Source organism: Prunus persica, chromosome G1 (genome assembly GCF_000346465.2).
Source record: "Prunus persica cultivar Lovell chromosome G1, Prunus_persica_NCBIv2, whole genome shotgun sequence".
Classification (NCBI taxonomy): Eukaryota; Viridiplantae; Streptophyta; class Magnoliopsida; order Rosales; family Rosaceae; genus Prunus; species Prunus persica.
The window spans coordinates 32,490,276-32,503,636 of NC_034009.1; the positions used below are offsets into that span (position 1 = coordinate 32,490,276).

Consider the following 13,361-nt stretch of genomic DNA (forward strand, 5'->3'; position numbering starts at 1 on the left):
TTATAAAGTTGTTGAAAATTTAATAACAAATTGAATGCTTCCTAAAAAAGCACTTGGGAGGGCTTCATGAAGAAGCACATGGCAGTACTTCTCCATAAAGCGTTTTTATGGCCTAAAAGCACATCTAAACTTTTTTATCAAATGCCGTCAAAAGCATTTCGGTTGTCAGAAAGCTCTTTTAACCTTTCCAGAAGCACTCCCAAACAAACCCAAAATAACATAACATAACAATATACATATTGCATACATAACATAACAAAACATAACATGATGTTTTCAATTGATATTCATGAAATAATATTATATATTATTATTATTGCGGTGATTATTCCTTTCAAGGAATCCCTCTAAGACCACCTTCTTCTTGTATTCCTCGGAATTCAAATCCAAGTCCGAAATAATACTAGCAGTGCCAGTGGCAGTGGCAGTGGCTGCAGCTGAAGAAGATGTGAAGCGAGGGAGGAAATAAAACCATGCGCACGTACACAGAATAGCGCACAATCGGCCCCAAAATAACATAATAATCAGCGTCACCACAATAATGGACATACCTACCAGTGGGTCCGAATTCTTCTTCTTCTTATTATTATTGCTCGCCATTAATATCACGGCCTGATGCTGATGTTGATGATCATCATCTGCTTTCGCCTTCACAGTCGACCCGGAGGATGAGGATGAGGAGGAATGTTTATTGTGTGGCAGAGCGGAATTGGCGGCCCGTCCACTCTGACGTTTCTGACTGGGGGAAGACTCCGAGTGCGACATCACCGCGCTGCTGGCTGTTCGACCACCACTGGATTTGGGCTTCTTCTCCTCCTGCTTAACTGGTGAACCGGGTTGGCTTCCTCCTCTTCCTCCTCCCGATCTTAGAGAATCAAATTTCCGGCGAAATGACAACCGCTTTTGACACGTGTCGTCTTTGGAAGACTCCAATTGTCTCCTTCTGTTTTCGAGGATGATCGTGTTGCTCGTCGTCTAAAAACATTTACAGCCACCAACAGAAAATTAATTCACTAGATTAGTATAGTGCTGAATTAAAAACAAATAAGGGAATTCATTAATTATACCTGTGGAGGTGGTTTTTGGGTCTGCTGCGGGTCTGAGACTGTAGACAGCAGCAGTACATCCTCTCTCTGACTTGAGCCACCCGGCGGCTTTGCGTCCGTGACCGAGACTGTACGTTCGGCGTTGGAGACGAGCTTACCAGACTCGGAGTTTGACTTTGACTTTGACTTTGTTTTCTTCAAAGATAATTTAACTTGCCGTTTGCCAGTCCCCGTACCGGAGGCGTCGATGGGGACGGTTTTCGTGGCCGACTTGTTGGCGCAAAACCTCCAGCTTGACCAAGAAATCAAGTACCAGCGTCGACTACTAGTGCTCGTTTTCATCTCGATATCATTAGACTTATTAATTTGGTGTTGTTGATGAAGATGATCACGATCATGATGAGATCGGATATAATCGGTTTCCGGGAACGACGACTTTGATCTGCTAGTTGTAAGCCGGCTGCTGCTCACTTTCCTGGAAAATCCGAAGCAACCGAGGAAACAACTAGTTTTGGGTTTGGATGGAGATGGAGATGGAGATGGAGTATTAGTACTAGTACTAGTAGTGGTGCTGGTTTTCTTTTGGACCAATCCCGCCATCGCCATGAAGGGAGAGCGTTGAACATAACACCCCAGCTCGCTCGCGCGCTCTCTCTCTCTCTCTCGCTCTAGGCGTCGACGGCTATATCTCAATATATTGATTTTAGGATTCATTTTTATTGTGAAAGAGTTAATTAATTGTTTAAATAAGGTGTATGGTTAATTATTATGAGTTAATTAGGAATAGGCATTTATGACTTAAGACTTTGGTGGCCAAGGAACAAGTCCTTACACGTTTTCACGTCGTCCACGTTTTCATCACCCTTCTCTCTCTCATCAAACCTAGTGCCGTTATTATTATTATTATTATTATTAGGGTAATGTTAGACTTACCACTTTTATTAGAGAAGTAATACATAATGTGGTATAAAAATATGATAAGTCTAGCATTTTGTTATGCATTTTCTCCTCAACACAATCACATTTTCCTTGGCCCATAAAAAAAGAGAAAAATCACATTTTCAATTGAGTTGAGTTGAGACGTCCATCATCCATGTAAGCGAATATCAAATATATTCTTATTTATGCAATCCAGATCCAAGTCACAACCTTATTAACTTGAGCATCATGGCCTGAAATTAATACGGTTGAACTGCCTGCAACCATATATACTAATCCAAATCATTTATATACAAACAAATCAATATGAAATTTATAGTTTGGATCACATGCATAATAATAAATTACCATCTTCTTCTTTTTTTGCCTTAAATTATTGACAGATCAAATATCTATTTTCCTATCCAATTTTATTTCGACAGGAAATCTTAAGTAAGTTTGTGAAATTAAAGTATGAAGTTTGCTTATTATTTGAAAGATCTCTGAAGATATTATATTGAGAAACTATGTTGATATGAGCTGGCTCAAGAGTGACATTTATGGATCTCATATCAGTTAGCAAAACTGAATCTTTATTTATATAAGCTTGGCATTACTTTTAACTAAAGATATACATGTTCATTATCATACGTGCTCTTCGTAATATTCATAACAATTTTTAAACATAAAAATTAGATCCCGTTTGATAACTATTTCAATTTTAGTTTTTATTTTTTATTTTTTGTGCTATAGTACAAAGGAAAAAGAGGAAGAATGAGAGTGGAGAGATGGAATTGAGAGGAAATATGAGAGGAGTAGATGAGAGGGATAAGTAACAAAAGTGAAAACAAAAACTAAAAGTTAAAATCTATTTCAAATTGTTTTTATTTTCAAGTTGTTGTTTTTACTTTTGTTACTTTTTCCTCTTATCTTCCTATCTCATTCTCACTCTCATTTTTCTTTATACTCTAACACAAAAAAAAAAAAAGTTCTCAAACGAGTCCTTAATAACTCGTTTTATATTTTGAAAAGTAATTACAATAGGTGAATAGGACAAGTATCTGTATTTCTTTTTCTTTTATCTTTTTGGTTCAATGTGTGATGATATTCAAATTTCCAGCTGCTCCATTAATGAAAAGAAAACAAAAACAAAGGAAACTTTCTTTCGTTTCGATTATAGAGGTCATATGTGTGTGTGTGGTTGCCACTTTTTTTGCTTTATGTCACTCAACTACATCTTCTTGCCCAGATAAACAAAGGAACAAAAAATGACCTAGCTGGTCTCAAGTTCTCAACTCAATTGGATGTTAGCCTTAAAGTCAGTTTGGTATTGCTGTATTGTGAAAATAATTGTTGTCAGATTTGATGTGAGAGAAAGCTGTTTGGCGTTTGGTAAAATTTTTGTTAAAAGTGTTGTTGGTACTGATTCCTGCACAATTAGAAAATGATTCCTGCATAATCATCAAACCTAGCGCCTCTTCAAAACTGATTCATACATAATCAGAAAATGAAAGCACCTCATTAGCTGATTTCACTTATAGTTTTCTCTCATAATAATTTTTAACAATAAATGATTTTTTCATAGTTTATCAAATAGGCTAGGCTTTCCAAACAATTTTAAAAATCACTTATCATCCCAAATAAGCAATGTCAAATGGGCACTTCATTACAAAAATCTGACCAAGACAGTAAGAACTAGTTTTTTTTAGTTGACCGAGTTAACATATTTGGACTACTTTTATAAAGGGTAATAAAAAAAATTTCAAATAACTAAAAATGTCTTCTAAGATAGTTTGATAAATTCAAGTGCTAATGAGTTATAAAAACATTTATATTTTAATAAAAATTTATATGTGCTTCTAATAAAATAACTTTAAAAAACAAATATTCATATATAACTAGAAGTGCTTTCTACATAAGCATTCTATAGCAGGCTCTAGTGATTGATTAAGGATTATACGAACTTATTAGTCGTGGGAGTGAAGAGTTTAGGATTCTACTTAAGAAAGGAAGAGAGTCAAAATTCAATGAAGAAGGGGTTTACGATATTATGCTGGTTGTGGAACACAACTTTATGAGTTAACTTTCAAATTTGACTATGGATGCAGCTGGCTGCATCTTGACCTTGACCTTGACCCATATATATAATGGGAGGAAAACTGAACAAACTACACAACACCAAGAAGTAGCCAAGAATTTTACTATAGTATAGAAATACTAATACTAAACTACACACAGGGACTGACCCAACCACAGGCTAACCTGGGCTATGGTCCAGGTGGCTTTTATTATTTTTCAGCCCAAAGTCACATGTAGCGTACCCTACAACCTACCCCAATTCATGCATAGCCCTTCAACATGTTCAATTTTCTTGGTGGGTCATATGTTATTGGTAGAATGTTAGCAAACAATTATTTTATTGGTGGAATCTTACAATTTTCTTTCCTCAATTTATTATTACTGAAATTTGGGGATTTTTAAGGTTCAAGAAGTATAAATTAGGGATTTTCAATTTAGTGTTATGAATTATCAATTACGGATTTGCAATTAGGTTTTGTAAGTAAGGTAAATTTAGCTCACCCCATTTTGAAATTCTGGATCCGTCCCTAATTTTAACTGCAGCCTCTCCGAAGCCACTGGGCCTTGTTCCGAATCCACCATCATCACCAACCTCGCCATGTAAACCTCCAGCCAATTTTGGAGCACAAGACCCTGGATTGAAATCATTATGTGCTTTCAATTTTTGGTTTTTGAATTGAGTAATGCTACACTTACCACATTTTTATCCCATATTTCTATACCACATGATGTGGCATGTCTATATTATATGTCACATCAATTAAATCAATGAAGTGTATTTTAATTAAAACAATTAGAAAAACAAATACTTGAATAAATCATAAAAGAAAATAAAATATTAAATAATTTTAATTGATGTGATTGTCCATCTCAGCTACCACATAAGATGGTATAGGGATGTAGTATACATGTGGTAAGAGTAGCAGAGAGAGAGGTTGGTGATGAGGGTGAATTCGGAACAGGGATGGTGGTGACTTTGGGGAGGAATGACATCTTGATATATCAGGAGCCAAACATTGTCCGGTTTAGGTTAGTTTTTTTTAAACCCTGGCTCAAAACGATGCTGTTTTGATGCCAAGTCATGAAATTTTTTTTGAAACCGCCTGGACCAAAACGACCGTCGTTTTGGCCAGGCAGTTTGAAAAAGAAAATAGCCCAGCTCAACCGCGCAGCAGGCTCTATGGCATTTCGTCGTGCACCTTGCGTGCATCTTGGGGTCATCTTGCAGCTAGTCATGCGGTCTACTCAGACCTCCACTCGCTGTCCACAGCCATATTTCCGGCCATTTCATGGGATCGTGCGACCCCTCTTGTCCCTTAATCCGTCCGCCACTGATCCTAATGGCAATGACGCGCAGAGCAAGCCCTTTACTAGAAAAAAAAGGCTGCAAGTCTTCCAGTCAAATCTTCCACTCCAATCCAAATACCAAGTAAAGATTAGTGTCTGCTCTCTAGAGAGAGAGAAGAAATTAAAGCAGGGAAGGGAAGGGAAGAGAACGATGGGGTCAGTGAGATCATGGGAAGAGACGGTGAGAAAGGCAGAGAAGCTGGTGGAGGAAGCCATGAAAGACAATGATGCATCCCACGACGCAGCTCACGTCTGGAGGGTCAGAGACCTCGCTCTCTCTCTTGCCCTTGAAGAACAAGGCCTCTCCCTCCTCTCCTCCAATTCCAACACCATGCAAATTGTTCGAACTATTCATTCCTTTATTTATTATCTTCTTGATATCTTGTCTAAATGAGTTTTGGAACTTAAGGACTTTTATAACGTTTCTTAATCGGTAATTTTCTTTTTCGGCAGGTCGAACTTGCTGCACTTCTCCATGATATAGGTCAGTGTTAAGATCATAACTTTGAAGCTTGTTTTTGTGTGCTTCAATTAAATGGATTACATATGGGTGGATAATGGATATGGAGTTTTTTGGGGGAAGATTCATACTGCAAAACATGCGCCCATTCCTAAATCTTTACTTTTGACTTCTCTTTGGCTACATGTAACCACATGCCTTCTTGCTTATGTGAGCTGTACTAATCAACTCAACTCATAATAATGGTATGCATATATCTACACAAACAACCATTTCTGCAAAATTCTGTTCTCCATGGTTTTCATTTTATGCTTCTCCTTTCATGTTTTCAGCCTTGCTTTTATTTTCCTGTTCTCATCCTATATAACCTACTGACCATATTAGTCCTTGGTTGCTCATTGCAGGTGATTATAAGTATTTGAGGTTTGTATTTTTCTCATTCTTTCTTTTCTTTTACCTTTTTATATTTCCTTTTTCTCTTTTCTATTTTCTTTTCTGGTTCTTGCATCTATTCATCCTTATGGCTAATGTTGGAATGTAGAGATCCCTCAGAGGAAAAAATTGTCGAAAACTTTCTTGACGAGGAGGGCATAGAAGAGAGTACCAAAATGAAGATTTTAAAGATCATTAAGGGAATGGGTAAGTTGTAAGTTGGTTGCTGCTCCTTCTCAACTTTGTTTCTTCCCTATTCCGCTCTGCTGATATAATCTTGATTGCATTTGTTTGAGTTTAATGGTATAATCTACTTATCAGCATTTTGTACTGCATCAATGTCCACGCCATGTCTCTTTCCCATATAGGAAACTGTTGTGTGTGTAAACACATGTACTAAAATATGCATCCCCTGTTTTCGCCATGTAATGTTTTATACCACTTAATAATCATATGCAATTTTGTAATTTCATTGTATTTTTTTTATTTGTTCAATTCTGATCTTTCTGCCAGCTCCTTTGTTCATTCATTTGGTTCTCTACCTGTACTTCTACTTTCCAGGTTTCAAAGATGAGCTTGCAGGGTCTGCAAATAATGATCTTCCTCCAGAATTTGGGGTTGTACAAGATGCTGACCGTCTCGATGCAATTGGTGCTATTGGTAATTTGTGTACTTGCTAATCAAATGCTTGGTTCTAAAACCATTGGATTTTGTCTACCTACTTTGTCTATGTAAAATTAAAATTGGGATTACTGCTGGAAAAGTAACAGTTGTGCATAGCTGTTTGCTCTATGCCCCGACGATCTTTGGTGTCTTCTTAATTGCCAATAATGAAAGACAGAAAAGTTTCATGTCTTTCCACCCTCTCTCTCTCTCTCTCTCTCTGTTTGTTTGTTTGTTTTTGTTTTTCTGGCTATGACCTTTCGCTTTGATTTGGTCCATATATTTCTTTCCTTGCCTTATTCCATTCCCCTTTTTTGTTTGAGGTATCTCCATTGTGAAGTTTGTTAAAAAATGCTTTAGACGATAGAACAAATTATGCCATTTCACGCTGGTGCACAATCCTAAGTAGTCTTTGGTACAGGAATTGCTCGTTGCTTTACTTTTGGTGGAAGTAGAAACAGAGTGCTACATGATCCTAACATTCAGCCACGATCTGATTTATCCAAGGAAAAGTACATGAAAAAAGATGAGCAGACTACTGTGAATCACTTTCACGAGAAGCTTCTTAAGCTAAAGTCATTGATGAAAACAAAGGTAAATTTGTTGAAACAGAAGCATGATATTACACATTCCTCACATGGAATTTTCCTCATTTGCATCCATGCATCTTCGTGTCTCATCTGTGCTTGTGCTAAAGTGCATACATATATATATATATATGTATCATTTATACAATGAGAATAGCTGGGTGGTAAATCCATCTTTTGAATAACGAGAAAAATTTAAAGAATTATCAATTTGTGCTATGGAGTTTGGACATTGATTTCAGGCTGGGCAAAAGAGAGCTGAGAGAAGGCACAAGTTCATGGAGGAGTTTCTTGTGGAGTTCTATGAAGAGTGGGATGGGAGAGCTTGAATGAGGTGAGTCTACTTAATTTGATTTATCTCAGATAAGTCAGATGTAACTCTGTCGTACTCCAAAATAAGGAAACAGAATTATAGCATACATGATGCTAACGATGTTGAATTTTCTGATTATGTTTGAACTTATTGATTTTGCTCCTGGAGCCGGCTTCAAGATGCGGGATATAATATTCAAAACCTGTTGCTTGAATTTATGCAACTGTGTTACAAAATATATTTATAGTACGAGTTTTTTCTTTGAGGGCTGTGCTAAGTAGATGAACACCAACCAAGGGAGTGGAAAAAAATTCAAAACATTACAGTTCTCTTGTTGATTGTTTGACGAAGATTTGATGAGTGTAGTAGGAACCGTTACTAGGAATAAGTAATCAATTCGATGAGAACCAGCTCTTCTTCAAGGATTCTTTTCTTCAACGAGTCTATTGGATCAATACATCCTAATGGTATCCACGGATTATGAGACGGTGTATAATACCCGATTTCTGTTGCTCACGGTCACCACATCTTATTCACCCAATGGTACATCATTGGACAAACAGAATTTGGTAAACAAAGTTGGTGAGTTTAGAAGTAGTCTTTCTTGTATTGTCATGATGTGAGTTAACTTTAAGGTGAGGGTCGAGTACGGACCGAGGTATCCTGGAAGAGGAAGCAAAAATATGCACCAACCTCAAACAGAGAAAAAAGCCTCACGTTCGCGGAGGGAGTTCAAAGTTTCAAACCCAACCGCAGGCTGCAGTGAAAAGAGTGTTGGTCATGAGTTGGTCGCCAAACTAAGCACTAGTTTTTTTTAAGTCCGAGTTAACATATTTGGACTACTTTTATGAAGGCTAATAAAAACAATTTCAAATAACTAAAAATGTCTTCTGACATCGTTTATATTAGGTAAATTGAAAATACATAAGATATCTATTCATTTTTGTAGAAATGTCATCTAAACTTATTTATCAGTTTCAATTTGTCACTTTAAAGAAAAATTTAGGAGAAATGTCATCTTAATTTTTCAGAATCCATGATTTGTCATCTGACTTTAACACCATCCATTTTCAAGGGTATCATAGTCTTTCCATTTTCAAGAAAAGAAATAAAGAAAAAATAGACCTCTCTCTCTCTTTCTCCCCCACCCCAACTCCACCGGCCCCAAAAACACATCGCATTGGACTCCCTCTCCTCCTCTTCTCTCCTCTCTCTCTCTCTCTCTCTCAGCATGGAAATATGAAAAATACTAAAAAGAAAAAAGAAAAAAAGAAAAAAAAGGTGGACTCTGTTTGGGTAGGTTGAGGGAATTTGTGTGTGGAGGGTAGGTGTTTCATGGTAGATGGAGGAAGGCGTTATGAAGAGGGAATGCGTTATGAAGAGGGAAGGGGGAATGAATTTCAAGGTGGGTGGGGTTGGTTGGAGCCGCTGGTGGCGCACAGGGGATGAGGGAACGTGAGATTTTTTTTTTCCTTTCAATTTTAATTGTTTAAAAGATATCACAAAAAAATTAAGAATGTTTTTTTCATTTTTAAAATATCCTTAAAAATGGAAAGACTAAAATGCCCTTAAAAATGAATGGAAAATTGAATGGTGTTAAAATGGGATGAAATCATGGATTTTGACAAATTAAGGTGATATGTCTCTCAAATTTTTCTTTAAAGTGATAAATTAAAACTGAGGTATAAGTTCAAGAGACATTTCTACAAAGGGTAAATTATTCAAATGGTCCTCAAATTTATACCCGATTTACATTTTGGTCATTCAATTAAATTATTTGTTCAAATGGTCCATCAACTCTATATTAATCGCTCCATTGATCCTCCTGTTACATTATGTTAATGTTACTGTCAAATGTAAGGGTAAAACCGTCCATAGCCGTCCTATGTTCTCCAAATAAGTGATAAAACAGTGATACATAGGTGATAAAGTGGTGATACATAGATGATAAAGTGGTGATGCATAGGTGATACATAGGTCAAAAGTCTTATTTGCCCCCACAAATGTAGCATGTGCTGCTCACATGACTAAATTTAACAGAAAATGTAACGATAGGACCAAAGCACCAATTAATAAAGAGTTGGTGGACCATTTGAACGAATAATTTAGTTTAGGGACCAAAATGTAAAACATGTACAAATTTGAGGACAATTTGAGTAATTTATCCTTTCTACAAAAATCACTTTTTGTAATTCATGTATTGGACATTTAGCAATAAATAAAGGTAATGGAAATTTTATTTAAGGAGCTGATTTTCTCACTCCCTTTTACTTCACTTACACTTTTTTTTGCTTATTAAAAGCTTTGAATAAATATATTTTTTTTGTTCTTTCTCTTTTCTATTCTACCATTATCTTACATTAAGGTTTTAATAACTGAAATTAAGAAAAGTTAACAACAAAAAAACCAAAAAACAAAAAAATTGGAAATTGATAGAAATGTAAGTATTTGTACACCAATTTTTTTATTTTTTATTTACCAAATATGTGAGTACCATTTATCTTTGTTGTAGTTAATAGATAATAAATTTTTTGGGCTAACATGTTTACAGGTAGAATGACAGGACCCGCCCCGGATTTCCCTTTGGAATCCGTGACGAACCTTGCTTCCCATCCGACATCTATCCGATGCCGAACCCACTTTACTAAAAAGCCATGTAACCTTAACTTAAACGAATAAACAAATCGATTTCTGCCGAAATTTCGGTAGAATCTCCCTTTGAAAAGTACACTTTACCAAAAAATTTCCACTTGTTAAAAACAATATAAAATAACTTCCCAATGGGCAGCACACACAATACTAAGCATATAGTTTACAGGATAGGTCTCGGGCCTTAACTTCAACCCTACGTGGGCATTAACATAGCAATATGAGGATTTACGTTTACAACCCGGGGAACAATAAAAGTATAAAAAGATAAAGAAGAAGTTCTTATAGAGTGGACAGCTGCAATGCCTCAATATGGTGGTCTCGACCTCGGATATCTAGAATCTGGGGGAGCAAAACATAAAATGTGAGTGGACGAAAACAAAGTATTTAACATAATTTATATGCAACATTCATAACCCATCCGTTTTAGAAAATAATGCCAAGTACAAAAATCCTTTTTATGCATACATATAAACCAACCGATACTTGAAAATTATTCTATTAAATTTGTACCTTAGCATACCATAATGAAAACCATAATACTACCTAAATTTCTTGAAAAACATTGTCTACTCAAGCATTTAATCCTTATTATAAAATTGTATACCAATCCACCCCAAATATTCCGTTATTACATAATATAATCAATATAATAAAAAATTCTGCTTTTCCAGCAACCATACCCTTTCTTAGACATATGCTGACAAACATATAAAATTTCAAGTATTTCAAAATAATCTAACTCAAATCCAAACTTATTTTCAAATGCTCATACCTGTGCAGAGTAGTCTCAATGCACATGCTCAGAAAACTCAACTTGGAAATAAGCCCACAAATGTACCCACACAAATACCCATATACATATATATATATATATATACACAGTCAAAATTTACACATCATCATTACGTACCAGGGAAAACAATTCAACTGGGAGATTGTTTGACTAGACCACAAGCAAGAATCCTCAATACTCATGTAGCTAGAGATGAGTCATTCAGCAGAGGACTGTAGCTCCTAAACACGCACAGTAGAATCCTTAATACGTGTGCGGCTGAAATAAGTCTTATGCGTGCAGACTGCCCGTCAAGGGCCTACTGCACACCCCGCCAAGGGTACCCAGGTTCTAACATATCCAAATATCCATCGTTTCCCAGTATCAATATCCAAGGGGAGGTACATATAATGGCGTGTCATCACCAAAATCCGAAAATCTACTTTCATAAACTAATATATATATATATATATATATATATAAAAGAATACACTCTCCCTTATGAAATCCACAAAAGTCATATTCATGAAAAAGTCAAATTCGTAAACTCATCCGAAAATCGTATAACCCAAAACATAATATTCAAAAAACAAAATTCATAACTTAATGGGTATGACCAATTTCGAAAATTCCCATAAGACATTGATAAAATATCCAAAATCCATATAACCAAATTCCATGTTCAAATTTCATAAACAAACGCAATATCACCCAATTCATATACTTTAAAATAATAAAAATAATGATACCTGAAAAGCCCATATCATATTCCGATAAAATCATAATTCAAAACCCACAATCCATATACTTTACAACTAACAATAAGTTCTAGTAAACCCATAAGATACTATAAAGTCATAGTTAAAACATATATCAAATCCCATAATCCCAATAAACTAAGTTCTAAATCAAATCTCATTTATGCATGCAATTCTATATTGGAAAAATAATGCTCATTTAAAACAATGTCCACTCAAAACAAGTCCAACGTTGCTCAATCCTGATAGGGCTCTTCCTCTGGAGTACGTAAAGTGTGGGTACCTATTTGAGAGAATAAACAGACTTAATTAAAAAACTTACCAAACAACGAACTTTAACTCAGAACTCTAGTTCTCGGGTCTTGAAGTGTGCACAACCTTTAAGAAAGTTTATAGGGTCATTCTAGTACTTCTCTAAGGATGAGACAATCCTGGAAGACTCATGGTCAACTGAGCGGTCAAACTTCTCATACTGGACAATTGGGCCCCTGGGGCCCACGATCTCCGATTTCTAATCAAAAAGTTCATATAGGTCCAACAAAGTCTACTAAACAAGTCCCGAAGGTTTGATCTCAATCGAGCGGTCATATCTAAGCCAATCGACGATCGGACGACGATCGTTTCGTCTAAACTTAGAATCATTGATTCGGAGTATCTGGGACTCCGATTTTCAATTTGCAAGTTCCTACACAATTCTAGAGGTACCGAGAACACCATATTTGAAATTAGAACCGATCAAACGTTTCGAACCTATCGAACCCAAATATCACATAATAAGCACCATATCCATTCGATAGTCAAACAATAACCAAATTCAAATCCAAGCACATCGTCGTGCTTAGGACATCATGAGGAACATTCAAGAACACAATAGGCTGCCGCCACCCTCTATCGATAGCATGTGGGTGTTTCGAGAAATTTTCACCTCACAATACCTATATCAAAACATTCATACTAACAAGGGGAGCATTTTTTGTCTTGGACCCCTACCAAAAAGTTGCCGGAACTAGGTGAATCGAAGCCAAATCTGTGAGGGTTTTGGCCGAAACTTCTCTGCTTCGCAACGGCAGCAAAAACCACTAATGGTGTCTCGCGACCTAGGAGAAAACAAGAGGGAGGAGATAGCTACTTGTTCCAAGTGGTGGCGCGACCTAAAGTGGCCGATGATGATGGAAGTTTATGCCGAAATTTCTTGTCAATCCAGTCTGAAATCCTTGAGGTTTTGAGTTGGAAAAATGGGTGGGTTTGACAGAGAACGTCGATACGAAACTTTTGTAACCAATTTCGCCTGAAACGGACGCCGGATGATGATGAAACCTCCAGTCAAAGTTCTA

General features: G+C 36.4%; 2 protein-coding genes across 4 annotated transcripts; one reads left to right on the forward strand and one right to left on the reverse strand.

Annotated features, from left to right (window-relative positions):
* Positions 209 to 1,730, reverse strand: LOC18793891 (endochitinase A). The gene is made up of 2 exons (XM_007224060.2): positions 1,068 to 1,730; positions 209 to 975 (listed from the first exon to the last, which is right to left on the reverse strand). The coding sequence occupies exons 1-2, from the start codon at positions 1,650 to 1,652 to the stop codon at positions 301 to 303; spliced, it is 1,260 nt and encodes a 419-aa protein (XP_007224122.2). The 5' UTR covers positions 1,653 to 1,730; the 3' UTR covers positions 209 to 300.
* On the forward strand, positions 5,155 to 8,110 carry LOC18790531 (uncharacterized protein YpgQ). 3 transcript variants are annotated; one of them, XM_020563789.1, is made up of 8 exons: positions 5,163 to 5,730; positions 5,844 to 5,874; positions 6,255 to 6,273; positions 6,392 to 6,489; positions 6,844 to 6,942; positions 7,367 to 7,539; positions 7,775 to 7,866; positions 8,014 to 8,110. In XM_020563789.1, exons 1-7 carry the CDS (start codon positions 5,224 to 5,226, stop codon positions 7,859 to 7,861), a joined length of 1,014 nt encoding a protein of 337 aa, XP_020419378.1. In that variant the 5' UTR covers positions 5,163 to 5,223; the 3' UTR covers positions 7,862 to 7,866; positions 8,014 to 8,110. The 3 variants fall into 3 exon arrangements, with proteins under 3 accessions (XP_007223336.2, XP_020419378.1, XP_020419416.1); XM_020563827.1 differs by having other exon boundaries at positions 8,025 to 8,107; XM_007223274.2 differs by having other exon boundaries at positions 5,155 to 5,730; positions 7,775 to 8,110.

Coding starts and splice junctions, on each gene's coding strand:
- LOC18790531 (XM_007223274.2), top strand. CDS start 5,224: ATGGCATTTCGTCGTGCACCTTGCGTGCATCTTGGGGTCATCTTGCAG. Junction 6,490..6,843: donor AAAGATCATTAAGGGAATGG/GTAAGTTGTAAG, acceptor TCTACTTTCCAG/GTTTCAAAGATGAGCTTGCA. Junction 7,540..7,774: donor AGTCATTGATGAAAACAAAG/GTAAATTTGTTG, acceptor CATTGATTTCAG/GCTGGGCAAAAGAGAGCTGA.
- LOC18793891 (XM_007224060.2), bottom strand. CDS start 1,652: ATGGCGATGGCGGGATTGGTCCAAAAGAAAACCAGCACCACTACTAGT. Junction 976..1,067: donor CCCAAAAACCACCTCCACAG/GTATAATTAATG, acceptor AAATGTTTTTAG/ACGACGAGCAACACGATCAT.